The 12805-nt window shown below is 42.5% G+C and overlaps 1 protein-coding gene across 2 annotated transcripts; it reads left to right on the top strand.

The window, feature by feature from the left end:
- The first annotated feature begins 358 nt into the window (after window positions 1-358).
- fscn1a (fascin actin-bundling protein 1a) lies at window positions 359-9128 on the top strand. 2 transcript variants are annotated; one of them, XM_017703174.2, is made up of 5 exons: window positions 361-1322; window positions 4702-4858; window positions 5589-5710; window positions 5798-5965; window positions 6560-9128. In XM_017703174.2, the coding sequence occupies exons 1-5, from the start codon at window positions 494-496 to the stop codon at window positions 6763-6765; spliced, it is 1482 nt and encodes a 493-aa protein (XP_017558663.1). In that variant the 5' UTR covers window positions 361-493; the 3' UTR covers window positions 6766-9128. The 2 variants fall into 2 exon arrangements, with proteins under 2 accessions (XP_037391415.1, XP_017558663.1); XM_037535518.1 differs by having other exon boundaries at window positions 359-1322; window positions 5589-5965.
- The last annotated feature ends 3677 nt before the right edge of the window (window positions 9129-12805 follow it).

A 12805-nucleotide genomic window follows, 5' to 3' on the forward strand; every position in this document is an offset into this window, starting at 1 on the left:
AAGTCTCCCAAAAAGAATTGGAAGCTGTAATAAAGGTAAAAGGTGGACGTTGGCACAGTGGTGGGTTCAATAGACTAATTTACCAGGCCTTATTGGTACAAAGTGTCCAATTCTGGTTTTGTACATATTAATATTTATACATGTTTGTAGTCTAAAGATCTCTGAAAGAGGTTTAAACGCTGTATATTTACACAACACAAGCCTATCTAAAGCAGGAAAATCAGGCTATTTATTTTTTTTAATCATTATGTTTTTACATAAATACTTTTTTCACTCATTTTTTGCTGTAATAATCCATTTTTGCCTGCGTGGGCGGGGCCCGGCGCCTGACGTCACGGGCGAGTATAAAGGCTACAGCTGTGCGTTTAAGCTCGCGCTGTGAGCGGCTGCAGAACAGGACGCGCGCGCGCTCCACAAACAAAGACCCGCACGTCCTACAGCATCAGCAGCATCCTCCTCCTCCTCCTCCTCCTGGAAGCCTCGCGCCAGCAGCATGACGGCCAACGGCAGCAGCAGCAGCGACATGCTGAAGATCCAGTTCGGCCTCATCAACTGCGGCAACAAATACCTCACAGCCGAGACGTTCGGCTTTAAGATCAACGCCTCGGCCACCAGCATGAAGAAGAAGCAGATCTGGACGCTGGAGCAGAATGGAGACGACTCCAACATGTTCTTCCTCAAGAGCCACCTCGGGCGCTACATCGCCGCCGACAAAGACGGCAACGTGACCGGCGACAGCGAGACGCCCGGCGAGGACTGCCGCTTCATCATCACGGCGCACGACGATGGCCGGTGGTCCCTGCAGTCCGAGCCGCACAAGCGCTACCTGGGCGGCACGGAGGACAGGATCACCTGCTTCGCGCAGACCATCTCCATGGCCGAGAAATGGAGCGTGCACATCGCCATGCACCCGCAGGTCAACATCTTCAGCCTGACCAGAAAGAGGTACGCGCACCTGAGCGACAAAGAAGACGAGATAGCCATCGACAGGGACGTGCCGTGGGGCGTGGACTCCCTCATTACCCTGGTCTTCCAGGACCAGAGATACCACCTGCAGACATCTGACAACCGCTTCCTGAAGAATGATGGCACCCTGGCCCAGAAAGCCGACAAGACCACCGGCTACACCTTGGAGTTCAGGTCCGGCAAGGTGGCCTTCAGGGACTGCGCCGGAAAGTACCTGGCCCCCTCCGGCCCCAGCGGAACCATGAAGTCCGGCAAGAGCTCCAAGGTTGGGAAAGATGAGCTTTTTGTTCTGGAGCAGAGCCACCCTCAAGTAGTGCTGACCGCTGGCAATGACAGGAATGTGTCCACCAGGCAAGGTATTATGGCGTCTGCATTGATTACCCTTTCAGAGTGTCGTAAAGGTGTGCTTTATGGTCCATTTACGATGAGATGATCACCATTTGATCGCCTCTGGTGTGTTTGAATGAATCTGACCACTTCAGTCCTGACTGGTGGCATGATTTTTAAACAAGCTTTCCATTCCACATATGAAAGAGAGCTGAATGTAGGTAATGGCTGATGCCTGTATATCTTTTATAATTAGGTAGAAGTCTTTCTTAATTATAGATATTACTCTGCTCTCACTGGTTTGTGGTCCCTGTGTGGCTGTGGTCAAAGCCAATGGGTGGATCTGCTGAATGCAGAAGGGGGGGGAAGTCTTTGCAGCTGGAGAGTCAGTTTGTTCTGAGATTCACATGTCTCATGTTGCAGTTTTTTGTGAACAGCGCATGTGTTGCCTCACATTTTTTTCATCAGATTGCCAAGGATCAGCGTCCATTTTGTATCTCTTTATTCTCCTGAGATGGTGTCAGAGAAATTTATTTGAAGAAAATCTCCTCTCCAGCCTCAACAGCTATGCTTCTCTCTGAATTCCAAAGCGCCTGCGTTCTGCAGAATCCAATGAGCAGTAATTATGTTAGGTGTGAAAGTGGCCATTACTGTAACACCCAGAGGAATAAGTCTGAGACGGTGAGGCTGAAACAATGGATTAGAGTTGCTAACTCGGTGAAATGTGAAGGGATGTCAATGTTTTGATGTGATGACCAACCCCCCACCCCACCCCACCCCCCACCACCCTGTCCCCACCATAGCAGCTGATTGTGAAGATGACTGACAGGGCTGGCAGTGTTAGGAAAGGCTAGCTGGGTGGCTGCTGTGCTCTTGGCACAAGCTGTGTTGCCCTCAGGACAAAGATGCCTAGTCTCAGCTCTGGTTCACGTGCACTGATGGTGCTGGATGAGGCTGGTTGGTGGCAGGGTACTTTGGGTCAGAGCCAAGAGCCCAGCAAATTACACATGGTCTCTGCAGGTCAGAATGGAGGAGGCTGGCTGTTGTGTGCTGTCTTTGTTTCTTCTTGTGCTGGAGCAAGGCATCTTCTTGCTGTGAAGGTTATTTTTTGCCATGAGCTAATTTTCAAGCATCTGGATCGAATTAGGAATTCCATCTCATGTAGAATCATCTGTGTACTTTCTCAACTTTTTTTTTTTCCTTTCCCCTGCTAGATTTTAATACCCTTGCTAACACTTTTAGCCTAGTAAGTTTGCGAAGAAAATAAGCTTTAGCTGTGCAAAATTGATGTGGATTGTAATTCTGCCTTTGTTTTTACCTTGTGGAGATTGTAGTATTGTGTTTGGGGAAATGGACAGAGATTCACTGCAGTAGCGTGAGGTTGAGGCATGTGGAGGGTGGTGTGCGTGAAGGAGAACAAAGGCGGTAAGATCTGGCCTGGGTTACCCGTGCACCCCAGCTGCTCGGCCTCGTAGGCAGCCGTGCTCAGCAGGACAATGGGGCCTGCATGAGAGGGCAGCCTCTCCTAGCACACACAAAAAAACAGAGGCTTGCTCATGCAGTCTCTGTCACTATGGCTCATCTGTCTGGGAAAGGATTAGGCATTTTCCCTTATCCACGGCCTGCTCCTCTTCCTCCTGCGGTGCCGCATGGATCAGTTCGTCAATCCACCACGAGTGCGGAAATGATTTTCCAACTGCTTTTGTTCTCCAGTCCTGTTTGTTGTGCTGAGTGGCTTTTTTAGGAGAACAGAAGTCCTGCCTTGTCTAAATAGCACTGGTGCTTTTCAAAGCCAACATTTCCATTCATTGTGCAACAGCAAATATCTGGGTGCTTTAAGCCATCTCCCTGAGGTCTGTGGGTCTTTCACCATTTGATCACAGCCCTGCTCCACTGGCCCAGTTGCCATGGTGTGGATGGATCACCCAAGCATCTGTGAGAGAGCCCTTAGGAATCCGTCTGCACTGGGGTGGTAGGGGTATATCTGCGTTTTTTAAAAATGTGCTGCTGAGCACATTAGTTACTAGGTGAACATGCATAAAAGCATTTTTCCCCTTTTGCTAATAACCTTTTTATTTGGAACTGAGTTCTTGGTGACTCTGTCTCCCCCACCGATCTCCCATTCTCAGCCATGTGGTTCTCATCGTGGTCATTTATTTTCCTTGCTCATTCAGGCTTGCATATTTCTGTGGAAACTCGATCTTCCCTTCCAGAGGCCAGGCGTCTGTGCAGTAATACTCAGCCTCTGTATGGCAATCATGTAGGGGGGTTTGGTGAAGCAGGAACATGAAGTAATCACAGCAGGGCAGATTATTAAAGCAGAAGCAGTCTCTGACCAGTTGGGTTTGGCAGATTAAGCCACTGTTTTAGTATATGATGCAGTGGTTGCCTTCTACAGTGTCCTGTGTGAACATTGTGAGAAATCACCATTGCAAGATCACCATTTTTAATGTGTATCATTCAACAGTCATTCAGAGTGATTTGATGCAGAATTAACACCATTGTGCCATTTTAGGAGAGAATTGTTTATGGTGGTGGTGATTGGAACCAAACGTTTGAAGTATTTAATGCCTCTAAAAGCTACATCACAAAAAGCTATTACATGAAATGGTTTCAAATGTGGTGCCCTATTCCAGAGACCTTGAGAGAAGGTTTCGGCCTAATGTATTTTTAAAAATGCGTTCATGGCAGAGATGAATGAAGGATGTACGTCTCCGCCATTAATAGTTTACCAAAAACAAAATTTTACCAGTATCAACATCACATAAAAACCATGTGGCCACATGTGGGTACACTAGTCACTTTACAGACAACTTATTTACTAAGTATTCACACTGTAGACAACCCCTGGTTGCTATGACCACTATAATAAAGAAACTTTTGCTTTATGGTTGGTTGCTGTAACTACATGACTCCTACTGTAGCCAGTGTGTGTATATTAGTGCACCACAGTAATGTGTGTGCAGGCAGTCAGCACAAACCTAGTGCTTTTCGTTGGACTTTTATTATTCATTTATTTTTTGCCCTGTAAACCTTGTAGTCATAAACCGGATGCATTCTCTGGGACTGAGTCACAACTGTTGTCTCCCGTTGAGCATCTTGGCATGTGTGATAGCCCCTAATTCCAGAGAAGATTAACTCTGTGTGGCAATAGAGTGTGGGGGGGGGTTTATGGGGAAGTGGGCTGCAAGAATAGTGGCTGGCAAACATCGTTCAAGGAGCCAGTGAAGCCTGAGAGGAAATCTTAGTCTAGGAAGTCTTAATCTAAGAGATCAGCAGCTCTGAGGCTGTGTTAAGGACAACTTCTGCTCAAATAGAAGTGAAGACCAGATTTTCTGAGTCTTACTCATCTTTTGGTCAGTTTAATGCTAGTAATGATGCTTAGTGTTCTACTCTTCTGTGTGCCAGGAATGGACCTCTCTGCCAATCAGGACGAGGAGGGTGATCAGGAGACCTTTCAGATGGAGATCAGTAAGGAAACGAAGAAGTGTGCTTTCAGGACCTGCTCTGGGAAGTACTGGACGCTCACTGCTAATGGTGGCCTGCAGTGCACCGCTTCTACCAAGTGAGTCGTGGCAAAATGTTCAGGCATGGCATTGAGAGAAGGGCATGGCATTGATGTACTGTTGCTCAGATAATTACCCTTCGCTCCTGCTGAAGGCTAAGCAAACATATGAAAGGTAATGGCAATGCACATGTTTGTGCTGGAGCAGTATTCCCTGCTCTTTAGACTGCATATTGTTTTTCATTGCTTTCATCTGTGAGGGTATGAGGATGGTGCAGGCCTGGGGCATGACTGCTTTGTGACCTAATTATAACTCAGTCACTGTCCTTGTTAACTGTCCATCCAAACATGTAGGTTACCTGACTTGTTCAGCAACTGGTTGGACAACTGGTCACTGTTGTAATTAGTTAAAAATATTGTTCTATGTGCTTTTACATGTCTTTGTGTCATAGGGGTGGGCAATATGACAATTATAATTATCATGATAAGTGATGTCACAAACCTTTCGGTGGATATCATTAGTACTTTCATTACAGAAAGCTTAATTAGTCCTGTTTGACTGGATTTGGTGAAATGCAGTATGTGAAATGTTGAATAAATATCTATATTTATAGTTTTTGATGGTATTTTCTTTTCTTTGCTACCAACTTATCAAACCCCAGAAAAGTTAATATTTTAATGCATATTGTAACAATGTCTTGAAGGATCATATTTTTTTTGCCATATTGTCCCACCCCTTACTCTAAATCACTAGATAGACTGTTCTTAATAATAATGTCTTTGCAATCAGGTCTGCCAACTGTTATTTTGATATTGAATGGCGTGGGAAGAAAATCACTCTCCTTGCTGCCAATGGAAAGTACGTGGCAGCCAAAAAGAATGGGCAGCTGGCTGCCACCATTGATTCTGCCGGTAAGATGTGGCTTATTGCTTTTTTTTTTTTTTTTTTTTTTTTTTGCCCATGTGAATTTTTAGCCAAATTCTTTTTTGTGTCCCCAGGAGAGACAGAGGAGTTCCTGATGAAGCTCATCAACAGGCCCATCATTGTGCTGCGGGGAGAGCATGGCTTCATTGGCTGCAGGAAAGTGACTGGCACCCTTGACTCCAACCGCTCTTCTTACGATGTCTTTGGCCTGGCGTTCCGCGATGGGGCCTACAGCCTCCAAGGTTAGTGTTCCCTGGATGGTGCCATTTGATTTTGCTACATTCACTTGTCACTATGGATCAGTATAGTGACTTGAATATATGCACATCCAAACTAATCTTTTGTTTTGTTTGGCTTAATCCAGTATTAAATTGGCTTGTGAGTGTGCAGTGTAGAACTGTGTTTTGTGTTAGGAGAAATGGCAACATCTAAGTGGGAGCTGTATATGAATATTTTATGGAAATATTTCAAAGACAGTGAAGACACATTGGTACAGTAAAAGTTGTGCAAGTTATTATTGTGAAAGTAGATGTCATGACCTATTAGACTATAAAAATCCCTTTTTTTTAAGTAGATATTTTTAAACACTTGATAAGCATCTAAATATGGCCTTGGTCAACTACTTGATGGAGGTAGTTACATATACACCAAAAATTAATACCTTTTTTGTGATTTTTATTTATTTATTTTATTCACAATTACATTTTGTCATAGATTAGTAAAAATGGTTAAAATGCCCATATTTTACTTGCCATCTTTCCCTGCAATGACTATTCTCCATACTGTTCATTTACACTTAAAAACTTCCTTTCCTTGTATCCTCTGTCTTTGATTAGATTCCACTGGGAAGTACTGGATGGTTGGGAATGAGTCTTCAGTGGTCAGCAGTAGTGATACCCCAGTAGATTTCTTTCTGGAGTTCTGCGACTACAACAAAGTGGCCATCAAGTCAAGTGAAGGGAAGTATCTGAGAGGAGACCATGCTGGTGTTCTGAAGGCCAATGCTGATGACCTGGACAGCTCCACGATGTGGGAGTACTAGAAGCACTTGAGTAACCACTGTGGCTTTTTTTTTTTTTCTCCCTTAATTTTCCTTTCCGTCCTTCATTTTAAATATGATTTTTCACCATGAGCGAGCACAAGTGGGCAATAAGTAGCAGAGAATAACATGATGGTGCAAAGGTCTGCTTTTTTTTTTTTTTTTTTTTGTGGTTTAAGTCCTGAAATCTCTCTGATAGGCAAACTAGTGCTCCAGCATTCTGGTGCCATACAATTCTAGCAGTGTTGTGCAGTCTTCATATACTAAAACTCAATGTGTGCCAGTGCTAAATTTCTGGGACTTTATCTGGGGTCCAAATTGGTGTACTGCTGTAATACAAGGCCCTTTGCATATCACATGTGATGAGAATTGACTGGAATAAAAATAAATTGGTAAATGGGTCTTAGTAAAGGCATGTACCCAGTACATCACGAGGAGCCATTTTCTTACAGGATTGCTGGATCTCCTCAGCTGTTTGGTGGGATTTTTGTGATCCCTTCCCTCGTCTTTGCACAAATCGTAAGAGCCTCTCTCTTTTACTATGTTGAATTGTAGGAGAATGTTCTGTATACTGATGCCTTGTCAAACCTTGTGAGTCTCAGCCCCTTGCCCACCATATTGCCAAGTGTTAGAATCCTAGTCATCAGAAGATTAATGGCGATATGGCAGTTAACAGTAACTGTGTGAATGTTGATTTATGACATCTTGCCATACACTTGACAGTGTATCAAAGTGAGTCCTTTAACCACTGGAATGAGTGTCTCAACAGTGATAACGTTCGATTTTGTACTCTGGAATATGGCAATGCTTTTGTGTGTAAAGTATGTACTGGATTTCTGCTTGTGCCATTAGAATTCATTTCCATGTAAAAGAATAAGAGAACTGGATGTTGTATGTGAAGAAGGCACCTTACAGTCCTTCATCTCAATGTTAAAAGTCCTGAAATCAAATGAGGTAGAAACATGTTAAAATTCAAAATGTCTGCAACTAACAGGTTGATTGTCGTAAGTGTAGATGTGAGAGTGATTCTTCCGATCTGAAGTATGTTGTTGCAGGTTCAACACAATATTTATGGTAAATTAAAACCTCCCTTCTGCTTGATCTGGATGGGTCACAGTGGAATGGTCTGTGTTCACTGCACACGCGTAACTGGCATGGCTTAATCTGGAAATGCACAATTCTTTCACTGGAAAAGTATCACTTAACTGTTCTGTTTGAGTTTCTAAGGCACAGACATTATCATAAACCTTCATATATGGTATGGACTAATAAGTCATGTAATGGGCACACGGCTGGAGCAAATCTTGTGTCTCTTAGAAATGTGTTTTGAGTGCAGTAAACAATGGTGTAGCACCAATAACCATATCTGGTTCCATATAAAGTGACAGAATCCTTCTTGTAAGATGTAAGGTAGCAAACTTACTGATGCTGAAACAGTTAAATGTTAAAATAATGAAGGTAACTGGTTCTTGTATCGATTCCATTTGTGCGCCAAGGTTGCCAGAACAGTGCAACTCTGAACACTGTATGGTTCAGAGACAGAAAACTTGCATATAATGTAAAATAATTGAGATTCACTTTGTCTATCAGCATATTAGGGTTTGAGATTACTGAGGTAAATTAGTCTCCTTACATACAAGGGAATGGTAATGACTGTGCCTTAACCTAGAGTATATGGACATACTGGAAAAAGGAAAAAAAACATTACACATCTATACTTTGTAAAACTTTACAGACTTCTTTTTTTATATTGTTTTGATATTATGGTTGTTTCTTTTTCCTCATGTGCCATGGGTACAAATGAAATACAATAATAAATTTGAATATGAAATGGTGTTGGTGAATTGGTCATTATTTTGTGCAATGAACACGAAAGTTTTGTTTTTTGTGATTCTCACCAAATGGTAGAAAATCTATCACTAAGTAAAGCTGTTTTGAGTGAGCTGTAATTTTCTGGAGGAGTTGGGTTTTATTTTTTTAATGACTTCAACCTACCCCTGCAATATGGAACTCTTCAGTACCCCTGAACTCATTGATGTATGACTACACCTTTCAGAGTTTATTTTGGAAGCCAGTCTCCTTAAGCCCAGAGGTCAGAGGCAGAGGAGTGTTTCCACAGGTCTGAGATTTGCTCCTGGGAGCAGTTTTTGGCTTTCCTGGCCACTGTTCCTCTCATCAATGAGGCCTTTGTGCTGCTGTATTGCTGGAGCAGCAGTTTGCACACTGATTTCTCTCCCATCTTTTCAGTTATTGAAGCAACACAACAAGGCTCATTCATTGCATTGAGTGGGACCTAAAATTCTGAACAATTAGGGGACACTGAGTGGATGCCTCTGCAAATAAAGAGCCATAAATATTTTCATTAATGACGTTTGCATATTTGCAGTGCATATTTGTTTTGTGTAACTCCAAAGAACTAAAAAGACATTACTGTTGTCAAGATTGCCATTTCCCCCCCTGAGGGATCCTAACCCAATAAGGAACTGCCCCACCAGAGCAGGACTCATTATGATGCAGCCATCATAATGGTTTAATGGACATTGATAGTTAGGCCCCCAAATTCATTTAGGCCCCCAAAAAGCTGTTTTGTCCTGGGGAAAATCCCTTTGCGGTTAATTAGTTCAATCTCACACTAAAATTAAGAGGAGAAAAAATCTTCGACGGAGTTTAGGCCAAGAAAACAAACCTTTATCAAGAAGGAATATTTCCTTTTAGTCTTATTTTCTTACTCTTCTGTTCTCAGTTTCGGTGTGGGACTGAGCTAAATAATCACAGTGACATGTTTGGTGGCACTTTTAATCCATTTTTACCAAGGGTACCAATAATTATAACGCTGAGTGTAATGGGTTTTGGGTAAAAGGTTTGGGTGGAGCTGCTCCTCAGCAAAAGAAGCCTGAAAGGGTTAAATAATCTCAAGCCTGCCTACTATCATAGACCAAGGTTTCCATAGCAACTAAGAGCTTGAAGAGGAAGGCATGTGTGTGGGGGGTCAGCAGAGGGGGAGGCTGAAGCAGACTCAAATCATAGGTGGGGGGTGGACCGTTGTTCAAAAACAGTAACTGTCTTGCAGTAATTACTTCCATCAGACAGCTTTTCACTGCATAAGATATAAATGCACGGGAAAAAGGCTGGACACGACTTCAGTAGACTACATTTGATTTTAGGTTGCTGGCCTTTAATTATTGTAAATGAGAGAGTGCAGGACTGGGACTGCATCCGGAGTTCACATGCATGAAATATTCTTTGGCAAAGGATGAGTTAAATTAGCAGGAACAAGATAATGTGTGGAGATATTATTCACGTTTTATAACAACCCACGCTTTCAGTCTGGTCCAGTACTGTCTATGTCCAGTACTTTTATAAATATAACCATTTCAGTCAAAACAATCATTAATTACATTATTCATTTGCCAAGAGACATATCTGAGGAGATTATGTTTAAGATAATCCACTTACATAAAGAAGGAAGAAGTCAAGGTGAAAAAAACAGGAGCTTCTAAAACTGGAGTTTTAAAAATTATAAGATTTTGAGAAATTGGGACTCACAGCAACCATGCAAGACAAAACTCCATCAGATAAACAATATTTAAAGCTTTCATCTGAATCAAGCTCCACTCTTGCTTCAGATCAAAAAAAATCCAGAGGTTTCAATCCATCCTTCCACTGTGAGAAGACAACTCAACGCTACGAGTTTGAAAGGATGTGCAGCTGCGAAGAAGCTGTTACTGAGAAAAGAAAATAGACCAAAAAAAGATCATTTATAAATCAGACAGAGAATCTGCTGGTGTCCTCAGAACAATTAATTGACCACCCCAGAATCCAGATTAACATCACTGAATGTTTTAGGGATTAGAGATTGTGAGAAGCAAAACTTCAACCAACTTCTAAGACCGACCTTTAGAGGTGTGGAAAAATTTCAATTTCTTTGAAAAACTGAAAACAAGTCTTCTGCAAAGAATGAAAGCTGTAATAAAGACAATGGTTGGACACTCTAAATACTGTAAAACATTGTCTTTGTAATGTGAATCATTTCTACTTAATGGCCCTTTTGGAGTGGAAATGAACTAAATGAAGGGTGACCTCTGATTTTGCACAGTTCTGTACATGATTTTAAAATATTTTAAAAGGTGGTTACTCGCTTTAAACTGTATGGTACTAATGATACATCCTGCACAGAACAACAGGAAGCATGTAATCTAGTCAAGTTGTCTGTGAATTTCAGCCACACAAACTTATCTGAAAGGTTAACACTGGGCTGCAAAAGTTATAGCATTGTACTCTTCAGCTGCATAAACAGCAGTGGACATTTTCAAAAGGCCACAGAATAAAGCATTCAAAAGATTTCAATGCATAGGCAGTAAAACTGAGGGTTCATTCAATTAAAAAAATCATTTAAATGTGGCATTTCAGAGTAGCCTGGGGGCAAGTGATGAAAATAGTGGCCTATGTGCACACATACACATCACACCCAGTACCCAAACACTGAGGGCAGGGGCTAAGCACTTATATTGCCCCCTTTATTGTGCTTATGAGTCAAAGGGGCTCCTTCTTCTAATGACCTCAACCAATATAGGCGGCAGCTGCAGTTATCACATGACAGGCAGTGAGCCCTGGAAGCTAATCAGAAAGCTTCATGCTAAGTTTGACTGCCCCCTGAGGCACGGTGATGGGTGGCTGATAGCCTTCTTATGACTGTTAGTGGCTATAGTAGGATATAATAGCCCTGGGTACATCTTCTTAAATGACATTAGCTTCATCTGGCCATTGACAAAGCAAAGCTTAGAAGAAGATGACCAGGCATGGCAATCTAGGCAGGCAGGATCTACAGGGAGGTACTTGCTTGGAGGGAGTGTAAACCATTGCGGTCATTGTCTTAGCTCATAAAAAGGAAAAAGTAATGGTATAGTGAATTAGAAAGAAAATGCCCACTATTGCCAAAAAAGCTAAGCTAGCCTCAGAAAAATGCCAAAGACAGGAACATTTAAAAAGATGTTGAGCTTAGCCATTAGGTGGCCTAACCAATAAAGAACTGCAGTTACACAACAGCTACTGAGGTGACAGGCATTGCTACATTTTTACTGTATGATGGCACACTGAACTCCCCTAGATTCCATAAAAGCATAGAAACTTATAGACTGAGCTTTACTCACATAGTGAATGGTGGGACACAGCAACATAACACTTTTTATAGAAGAACATGTTTCATAGTACATATTAAACTGTTCTGATAGCTAAATCTCAGCTAGCAAAAGAGCAGGCACATGGGCTGAACAAAATCCAAGGCCTGTGTCTCCTTGAGCAGAAGCCTCCTACTAACAAGGCATTTAACCTCTTTCATAATCACTCAGTGGAGAGAAAAGGGCTAGCAGGCTAAAAGGCACATCTCCAGTTTCAGGAGTCTCTCCGGCAGTGAGCAAGCTGCCACGGTCAGTTGTCCACACTTGTAGGCCTGACCTAGTGACCTAGCCAGCAGATGGTAGTCACGTCAAACCGAGCCACCTCATGGTTGTGGTCAATACAAGCTGCAAGTACCAGAAAATCAAGAACCAGCCTGTCAAGCTGTTAGATTGTTCCTCAGTATGGACATCCTGTCCTCAAGCCTGTTTATTCTTCAGAAAATTTTAACAGCATCACTGCATACCTCTTTCTAGATAAGAGGTTTCCAGTTCTGGTCCTGGGCCAGAGTCCAGCCTAGTTTGGTGATTTGGTCCAAGACTAGGCTTAATTCATGTTCAGTAAATCAGCCGTGAAAGTTAATAATGTATTTTCCCTTCTCCTATAAAGTTACCATGTCAGATGTGATACAAAAAACTAAGATGGACTACCTTGACTATGGTGGCCACAGTTAACAGTTTGGTGATTTCCCTACTTAAACGGAGTCAACTCACAACAAACTGGAGCCCAGTTACCCAATAGCATCATAACGTTGAGATCACTCTAGTCAGTGTTCAGTGGGATGCATTTAAGAATGAGTAAATGATGCTTTCAGGAAACCCAGCCCAGTTAGTCACCAGGTTAATAGGTGTGTTTGAGCAAGGAAGTT

This window comes from Pygocentrus nattereri, chromosome 27 (genome assembly GCF_015220715.1).
Source record: "Pygocentrus nattereri isolate fPygNat1 chromosome 27, fPygNat1.pri, whole genome shotgun sequence".
Classification (NCBI taxonomy): Eukaryota; Metazoa; Chordata; class Actinopteri; order Characiformes; family Serrasalmidae; genus Pygocentrus; species Pygocentrus nattereri.

Coding starts and splice junctions, on each gene's coding strand:
- fscn1a (XM_037535518.1), top strand. CDS start 494: ATGACGGCCAACGGCAGCAGCAGCAGCGACATGCTGAAGATCCAGTTC. Junction 1,323..4,701: donor GAATGTGTCCACCAGGCAAG/GTATTATGGCGT, acceptor TCTGTGTGCCAG/GAATGGACCTCTCTGCCAAT. Junction 5,966..6,559: donor TGGGGCCTACAGCCTCCAAG/GTTAGTGTTCCC, acceptor GTCTTTGATTAG/ATTCCACTGGGAAGTACTGG.